We start from the raw sequence: 9,507 nt of genomic DNA on the forward strand, positions 1-9,507 counted from the left end.
TGTATTCTCTGGAGAAGAGATCACCTCCAGATTAGAAGTCTGCATAGGCTCTCCCTTCCATAGCCGTGAGGGGCTTATGGGCAATCATAAGCCGTGCGGCCCAGAGGGACATGGGAAGTATGACAAAGTGGTGTTTGAAGACATCCCTTTACCAAATGCTCTGTGAACATGCAAAGAAAATTTAGAACTGGTTTCTAACCCCCTCTTCTGCTTACCTGTGAGAGCCTCTAACAGAGAGCCCGTGTTTCGTCGATCTTTGCATGATCTGCCTCTACCAGAGTTCCTGGTGCATGGAAGGTGCCCATTGCATGTTTGTTGAATGAATTCATTATGAGTAAGTGGAGGGTAGGCAACTGCTCCTTGGGTTGGGTCCTTAGGAAGCTTGAGCCCATCCCTTCCCTCCTCTTCCTTTTATTACCCTGGCAACAGCCCCACTCCAGTCCCTGGGGATCCCCTTGGCTGACCTCTTGACTGTCTCATATGCAGATCCCTGGTTTATGGGCACAATATCAGATGTCAAGACAAACGCCCAGTTGCTGAAAGGTCGTGTGGACAGCACCAGCACCCTGAGTTATGAAATAAAGAGGAATAGAGGTGGCGTGGCGGCAGCTGGCATTCAGGTCCAGATGGTGAATGCCAGCCTGGATCGTGTGCGTTCTCAGATCCGGAGGTTGGAAACCAGTGTGAAGGAAGCCAATGCACGGCTGCAGATGCTAACAAGTAGTTGGGAAGAAGTCGATAAGTTCAATGCCCAAATTCCGGAGCTAAAAAGAGATTTAGATAAAGCCAGTGCTTTAAACGCACTGGCTCCAGAGAGGTTTGGGGAATATCAGTCAGTTGTTCCAAAAGCAAAGTAAGTGACTCAGAAAAGAACGTTGCAAGTTGACCAGTGGCCCGTGGGACCTTGCCAGTCTTAGGCATGACACCGCTGGGCTGGTGCGTGTGGAGGGAAGGGAGAGAGGAGCAGGGCAGCCATGGCTGGAAAGTTAAGAAGAGCGGGCTCAGCACTGGGTTTAGGGAGTGCTTAGGGGCTGTTCAGGAGAGAAGGCACTGGGGACCAGCCAGAGTTGCCACACCAAGGCATAGAATATGAAGGCATTAGGGAGTCTCTTTGTCCTGATCCGAAGCCAGCCATTTTCCATTAGTCTCTACCTAGAGCGCAGGGGCTCAGACACTTGTGATGGCCAACGGAAAATTACTCCTCCCCACAAGAGAGGCAGATTCTTGATTCAGCCTCTCTCACTCTCCCCTCTCTGAGCCCAGAGACTCTACCAATCTCAGTCAGACTTTCAGGGTCTGAGGGAATGTCCCCAAGCTCCTACACAAGGACCCAAAGACCCCAGAGCCCAGCCCCATTCACTCTGTCTCTGGGATCCCACTCAAGTATCCCTACCTCGCCAGCACCAGAGAAAACAGGAACACCAGAGTACATATTTCACTCTTGTTCTCCAGATGACATCCTACAGATGGTTTCTCAACGCTGGAGGTACTTCAGGGGGAACTTCTATTACTTTTCTCAAGTCACAAGGACCTGGTACAGTGCCCAGCAGTTCTGCTTGTCCAGGGATTCACACCTGACCTCAGTGACCTCAGAGAATGAACAGGTGAGTGCTGTCCTGTGGGCTCTAGGAAGGGGGTGTATTGGTAGCTGTATCAGGCAGGATGGGCAAGATTATGCTGCGGTGACAGAAATCCCCAAATATCAGTAATTCTTCAGAATTACTTCTCACTTGTACACTGCATGTCCAATGAGGGCCAGCAAGGGGTTCTGCTCACTGTGGTTACTCAGGGCTTAGGTCAAAGGAGATTTCATCTCAACATATGTTTCCACAATTGCTGAGGTGAGAAAAGGGAACATGGCACATTGTGTGTTGGCTCTTAAAGCTTCTGCTGGAGGCAACGGGCATCACTTCAGCTCACATTTCATTGGCCAGATAAATGATGCAGTATTTGTAGCTTTAAAGAGGGCAGGGTAGTACAATCTTTCCATGTGCCCAGAAAATAGAAATATTTGTGAACAGCATTAATGACACTGTCTGACCCAAGAAGTCCCCTACCTGGTGAGGCAGAATGTTGAACAAGCTCCTTTCATCTGGAGGTGGGCTAGCAGAGCAGGTGAGATCATGGGCTCTGGAGTCAGAGTCTAGAGTCCTAACCCTGTGTCTGTGGGTTCAGGGGCTGTTGCTGAGGATGGGTGAAGACCACCTAGAGAGACAGCTGCTCCAACTCGGAGTCGTGGCAGCACCTCTGCTCATTCTGTCTCTCTGCAGGAGCTTCTCTACAGGACTGCAGGTGGACTTCTCTACTGGATCGGCCTGAGCAAAGCAGGGAGTGAGGGGTACTGGTACTGGGTGGATGACTCGCTGTTCAACAAGGTCCAGAGTGTGAAGTAAGCCCTGAGAACCCTCCTTCCCAGACTGACTTTCTTGGGCCAGGGCTAGGGCATGAAGAGTGGAGTGGTAGTTCCTACTGACCACAGGGTTTGTGATTCTTCCCCATCCTCGGGCGGCAGGAGCATTGAACAGAGATCTAGCTGACCTCTGCCACTAATTGGCTGTGAAACTGGGGACAAATTCATGGCCTCTCGGTGCCCTCTGGGGTTTGGCAGCATGGCCGTCCACCCAGACTTGGCAGGGACCTCATTCTAAGTTTAGGTCTTTGCACTGTGTGTTCCTGTAGGGCCTTGAGAACTGTGGGCTGGTGTGGCCCTAACTTGGGGGGTGATTGCAGGCTCAGAGGTTGACAGGTCACTGGTCCCCTTCCTCTCAGGCATGGAAAAACTTGAGATGCTATCACCCGGCACCAAAGCTGGGGTTGAAATCTCTCAGTTATTCATTGGAAATATGTTTTTCTTTGTTTTTTTCCTTTGATAGGTTCTGGATTCCAGGTGAGCCCAACAACACTGGAAACAATGAACACTGTCCTCACTGTGTCCTCACTGCAGTCATGGAATGATGCCTCCTGTGACAATTAATTTCTTTTTATCTGTAAATGGCCCTACATCCCATCAGAACCATGTCAGGACTGGCCCCCAAGCTCAAACTTTAAACTCCAATGCTTGTTGAATTCAAGGAAATGCGGCTCTCTCCTTCATACTCCAGGGTGATTTTGAACTTTAATTTTTCTTACTTCTAAATTGTCTTGAAGGCATCCGGGAGTCTATCTGCCTTGGCTAGGTGTTCTCTGACCCCACAGAGGCAGCTGATATGGAAAGGAGATCTTGGGTTGAAATGGGAGCTGAGGGTGGAGATGATTAGGAGTTCACTAATTCACCCAGTGAGGTGAATCAGAACCTGCAATCTGGGGCAGCACCCTGGGGCATCCCATCCCTTCAGAGAAGCCTCATCTTCACTGCATGAAAGTTGCTTCGACCACCCAAGCAATTGTCTGGAGGCTGAGACTCAGGGTTTTTCTGGTTGATTCCCCAGAATTCCCAGTTGCCTGCTGAGGTGGCTGTGTTCTCAGTGGGAAGAGCTCTGCTCTTGGTGACCCTGTTCATGCCATGTACCCATGGCCCCCTTCATCCACATCCTCTGAGATCTGAGACCCTTCCTCCCTGGGACGGGCTTGACTGGTTCAGATCTGGGGCTGACATGGGAATGTGTCTCCTTAGAGTTGGACCAGCGTCCATGGGCTTCTCCCTCCCCCTCACTTGCTAAACTCTGGGACCCAGTCTGTCTGCTGAGCCCTTCTGCCTCCCCTCCTCTTTCTCCTGCATCTCCTCTCTCCCCAGAGGGCAGGGGAAGCTCAGTGAAGAGGGCACCTCTGAGCTTCATTAGAATAAAATGCTGCCTGGGAAAAGGCCAGTCTCTTTTGTTGTTTTCTTCCTGGGGGTACAGGTGAATGTGCGGGGAAGAACATCTGCTCTCCCGGACATGAAGTTCTGGGGTGTCCTCAGGAAACAGTTTGGGGTTCGAAATAACAGAGAGTAGGAACGTTCCAGCCCCAGAAATGCCATAAAATATGAGTAGTACTAATCTCTGGCTTTTATTGAAGTGCAGCAGAGCTAGGACTGCAGTGTCCGCAGTGTCACGACCCTCCTGGTGGCCTTTCCTCCCAGATGTTCATGGACCATCTTTTGTTCTCTGCCTTTGCTCCCAATGGGGAGACACGTCAGGTTTCCCACTCTTCACAGAGACCGTGATCACATCGCGGACATCGGGTCCAAATCCCCCATCCAGGGGCCGAGGCAGGAATCCAGGCCCGCACCAGACAGGAGAGGAGCAGAGAGGGAGCAGAAAGGGTACGGTGTGAGCAGCCCTCCCTTCATTGGGGTCCTAGTTAGGTGCCCTCTTTAGGGTCCTGGGGAGGGGACGTTTTCCTTCAGTGACTGTGACCAGCAGCGAGGTGTTCTGGGTGCAAAGGGGTCGGGGCTGAGGTCAGGGGCATTAGGAGGAATCTTGAAGGAACATGGGGCAATTGGGGTTTTTAAAATATGGTGATGGACGAGGGATGGGCAGTCAGCGGTGGCGTCCACGAGGGAGCATTTGTAGGCCAGCTCCAGGGACATCTGAGGTCCGAGGGGGCAGGGGCGTCAGGGAAGTGAAGACGGGCAAGCTCACAGGGGTGGATGTGCGGGCTTGGAAGGCATCTATGTCTTCTCTAAGAAATACTTGGTTGTACCTACTCTTCATAATTCAAAGTAGCAAGTTACGGGAGAATGTTATTTCTTCCCAGTGTCGGTTATGTGCTCATAGCACAAGCTGATGTAGAAATGAAATACAAGCTGTGGGCTCAGGGCTCCCTCTAGGGAACTATCCCGTTGTGTGTCCAAACATGACACTGCTCTCCATCTTGCTGTCACGCCTGGCGTGTTGGTCACCACATCTGGGCTGCCACGCTGAGGAGCATGTGACCCTGCCCCACGCTCCGTCTTCTTCCCTGAGGTGGGCACTTGTCACCAGGGCAGCGGATTCAGAGGCTTGCATTGTAAGGCCTAAAATTTCACTTATTGCCATGATATTTTCTGAGGCTTACAGCGCCACAAAAGCCTAACTTTGAGTTCCCCAGCTCTCACCAGATATGAATTCCCCTCAACTGGACCAGCTGCACTCCACCCAGTTTTCAACCTACTGGGTTCCGCTAACCTGCCAGTCCAGAAACTGTTCAAACAAGCCAATCACATCCTCCTGCAGGTACCAGGGACACACTATCCTCTTGTTGCTGCAAAGCCGGCCTCTCACGGCTCTTGCTGGTTCCCTCTGCTCCTGGGTGTAACCCCCGTGTGGCCCTGCATGGTATGCAGTGTCCTCCTCTGGACTGTGACAGTATGTGACTAGTAAACTGCCGTGAGTATTATCTGCCCAGCGTCAGATGTCATGTGTTTGGCCATCTTGTACTATTTGGGGCAGGAGATGCCTCCCTCACTGACTGAATGCATCCCCTCACAATTCATATGTTAAAACCCTAATCCCCACTGGGTTGGTATTAGGAGATGGGGCCTGTAGGAGGTAATTAAGTCACCAGGGTGGAGCCCTCATGATGGGATTCGTGCTCTTATAAAAAGAGACGTGAGGGACTTCCCTGGTGGTGCAGTGGGTAAGACTCCATGCTCCCAATGCAGGGGGCCTGGGTTCCATCCGTGGTCGGAGAACTAGATCCCGCATGCCACAACGAAGATGCCACGGGCCACAACTAAGACCTGGTGCAGCCAAAGTAAATAGCTAAATTTTTAAAGAAGAGACATGAGAGCTTGCCTCTCTCTGTCTGCTTTCCATCCTGTGAGTTTACAACGAGAAGACAGCCATCTGCAAACCAGGAACAGAGCCCTCACCAGAGACTGAGTCTGCCAGCATCCCGATCTTGGATTTCCCAGCCTCCAGAACCGTGAGAAAGAAATTTCTCTTGTGTAAGCCTCTATAGTCTGTGATGTTTTTGCTATAGCAGCCTGAATTGACTAAGACACTCACCACTGGGGTAAATAGGAAGCGATAAGAACAAGGCTGGCCAGGAATTTCTGGTTGGTTCTGATGTGAAGGGATGAATGGGACTCTCTGACCACTTCTCTGGAAAAGAATTTGAACTTGAAAATACCCAGGAATTGAGGCAGTTAACAGAGAGAAGTTGAGTTGGAAGGGCCCTGAGTTAGAGAAAGGCTGGAGGGGCCACCATGGGGCACCTGCAGAAACTAAGAATACGCAGAAGCTGTGAGGCAGAGAAGCAAAGCACACGAGGAATATATCTGGCAGAGAAAAGAGAATGGGGCAGAGGAGGGAATAAGTGAGAACAGAGGGGCAGGCAGCAGAGTGAAGGCCCAAGGGCCAGGCTGCTGAGGTTCCTGGAATCACCTCAGATGCAGTCCAGCCCTCCTGACACTCCTGGGTCCTGTGCACATGTATCCTGCGATACGACCTGCCCCCATCACCCTGCTCATTGCTTTTTCTGCAAACTGAAGGAGCCTGGGTCAGTGAGGATGTATTTTTATTTGGAGTCTGTGCCCCACTCTGTAACCAACCAGCGTAGCATTGCCAGGCCCTCCTCCCTTCAGGAGAATGGGACGGCTGCTGCTTTGCCTTGCCTCGTGACCTTGGCTCACTTACCCCTGCAGGCAGGGCTTACTTCTCCAGTGAGGCCACTACATGGGTACCTGCCCTTCTGCTGGCAATAGGTCCTCACCCAAGAAGTCCAGCATTGACAGAGCTTTTGTCCTTGTCTCAGGTCATGGACACGATAATATGTCTAATGAAATTCCAGGATTGTTTCCATTATAAGCTGGAAAGTTGGGAGCCAAGGATGGGTGAGAATTTTATCTCATCCAACTTGTGTATTTATTTTATTATAGTATTATATATTTTCTCTGATTCTGCAGGCTAACAATGATTGACATGCCTTCTCTGAATGCTGCAATGAAATGCTATTGAAAAATCTATATTTTTGTATTTGAATACAAAGAAGAGGAGAAAAAATATTTGACCCACTCTTACTGACTGACTGATCCTAGCTCTCGTGAAAAGGTACATGCTATATTTTATTTTTCTGTTTTATGCTTTATTTGTCTATGCATCTATGTATCCATGTATCTATCTATCATCTTCCTTCTTTCCTCTCGTTCCTCCCTCCCTCTTCCTCCCTCCCTCCCTCCCTCCCTCCTTCCCTCCCTCCTTCCTTCCTTCCTTCTTTTTTTCTCTTTCTCACATCATGCCACAAAGCTATCTCTCTCCAGCCTTGCCCTTGGCTGCCTCTGCTTTGGCGCTGATGCCAGGCAGACTCTCCCCAGTGGTGATCTGGGTAGCTCCAAGCTTAGAACCTCACAGCTCTGTAACTTCAGAGGAAAGAATTTCCCCTTTCCAGTAGTTTCAACGAAAGCCCAGCATTGGGTCACATGCTCAGCCCTGAAGCAGTAATGGAGGTCGGGGAGATGGGTTATGTTGATTGAGCCATAGGCGTAATCCTGGGAATTGGGTACGGGCTCAGCCTCACCCCTGCCAGAAGACTGAGCATGAGGGCAGGATGGTTCTCAAGACTAATCCCAGGAGACATGCCTGAAGGAGGGAGACTGTTAGTTCACAGCTGCCCAGGGCCCCGCTTGCAGCCGTGGGTCTCTTCCTTCCATCAAAACTGCGGGATCAGCCACTCCCAGCTGTTCACCCTGTGTTGTCAGGGGTTGATATGGCTGATAAAAAACTTCTGGGGTGTCTGAAGCTAAGGGTCTGCATCTCTAGGAGGACGGCCCTGTACCATTCAGCAGAGACAGGGACAGCCAACCTGTGAGAGGTCCTGACCAATGAGTGGTTCTAAGTGTTAATGTATAAGATGTCCATTTGATTTTTTCTGGCCAGAGAACAGAGAAACCTCTCGGCAAGGATTAGAAACCTCCTGGTGCTTCTTTCCTGCTGGCAGATCACGTTCTTGTGGGAGAAATAAGAGCTGGGAGCCTGGAGTGGGGAGGGGATTGGGCACAGGGAAGTGGGTGAGAGGAGGAGTCCTGCTGATCAAGCCTGGAGGACTGTACCCCTTCCTGGCCCAGACCTCACCCTTCTAGCTGAGCAAGGGTTCTCCAAAGTTCTGCTTTTGAGGTTCTCTCAGCTTTTCAGGCCCAGGAGGAAACAGCTCCTGAGAGGGCTGATGTGGGCCCTTCCTGTATGTGGTGAAACAGAAACCAAGGCAGGCCCTTTCTTTTCTGCTGCTCCCCTGGGCCTCTTACAAGCCTCTTGGGGGGTACCTCTGGCAGCTCCCCTCCCACTTGGACACTCCTGGGGTCTCAGGCAGTGCTGTTACGGACTTCACATTTTCCTGTGTCCTCTCCTCTCTGCTCAGCTTTCAACTGGCAGGAGGTAGCAGGCTTGTGGACGGTGGCTCTGTATTCTTCAAACACACACACACACACACACACACACACACACACCACACATATATACACACATACACACACATATAAACACATACACAAACACATATCACACACACACCACAACACACATAAACACACACATACACATATATGCACACCACACACCACACATAAACCTACACATATACACACATACACACATACACACACCGCACATATATACACACATACACTTATAAACACATACACATACATATCATGCACACATATACTCATGCACACACACGTATACACACATACATATACACATACACATATATATCACACACATATACACATACACATAATCACGCATACACATATCCATATATGCAATATATGGATACACAATACACAAATATATACACATACACGCATATATCACACAATACACATACACACACACAGACACACGCACACACACACACACTGCCATCGCATCACCAGCTGAGTGTAGGCAGGCACTCCCCTCCTCGCCCTGCTGACGAGCTGTGCTCCCGGCTGGCTGTGGCTGCGTTGACAGTGGCCGTCCATGACACAGGCTCCTGCTGGACCTAAGCTGCTCTCCTGGCCTGGCCGCAGGAGGAGGCACGTTCAGTGTGGCTTCTCGACCACGGAAGCCGGACGGTGGGCTTCTCAGGTGGTGCTCGGGGCCCTATGGGAGGCTGACTCCAGCATTTGGGAAAACACTGTGGGAATAGGATGCAGGGACTGAAGGTGAAAACGGGAAAAATCAACACAATTTGGATGGAACAAGCCACTTGCAAGGAAACTGACATCTCGTAAATGGGCCGCTGGTGAGATAGGGGACAAAGACGTAATTAGATTTTCATGAGATAAAGAAAATGTGATCCATTTCGATAAGATTGTAACCCTCTGGACTGATGGGGAACCGACGAGCGAGAATCTACCGTCATCCTCAGAACTGACTTCAGGAGGGCTGCCTTGACCAGCCATTGGGGTGCCTGATTCTGTCCAGCTGGTCACCCCCATGGGGGTGGGGACTTGGGGCTGCACAGCCCCACTGGGATGGCTCACTCCCAGGTCTTGGCCCACAAGCAGCAGGAACCCCCTGACGTGGTGTTTGTTCCTCCTGGGAGTTACAGGTCTCACTGTAAAGCAGCACGTTGGCTTACCCCGCAGTTTCTTCTGAGTTAGTCCTGAACCTGATCAACTGA

General features: G+C 50.7%; 1 protein-coding gene across 1 annotated transcript in view; it reads left to right on the forward strand.

Moving 5' to 3' along the window:
- Positions 1–9,507, forward strand: part of CD207 (CD207 molecule) — a 39,105-nt gene extending 29,598 nt beyond the window's left edge. Inside the window, 7 exon segments of the mRNA XM_007453428.1 lie at positions 487–805; positions 807–853; positions 1,453–1,604; positions 2,271–2,389; positions 2,874–2,921; positions 2,923–3,017; positions 9,473–9,507. Coding sequence (XP_007453490.1) covers positions 487–805; positions 807–853; positions 1,453–1,604; positions 2,271–2,389; positions 2,874–2,921; positions 2,923–3,017; positions 9,473–9,507 — 815 coding nt within the window.

The sequence above is a fragment of the Lipotes vexillifer genome, unplaced genomic scaffold (assembly GCF_000442215.2).
Source record: "Lipotes vexillifer unplaced genomic scaffold, Lipotes_vexillifer_v1.1 scaffold253, whole genome shotgun sequence".
Taxonomy (NCBI): Eukaryota; Metazoa; Chordata; class Mammalia; order Artiodactyla; family Lipotidae; genus Lipotes; species Lipotes vexillifer.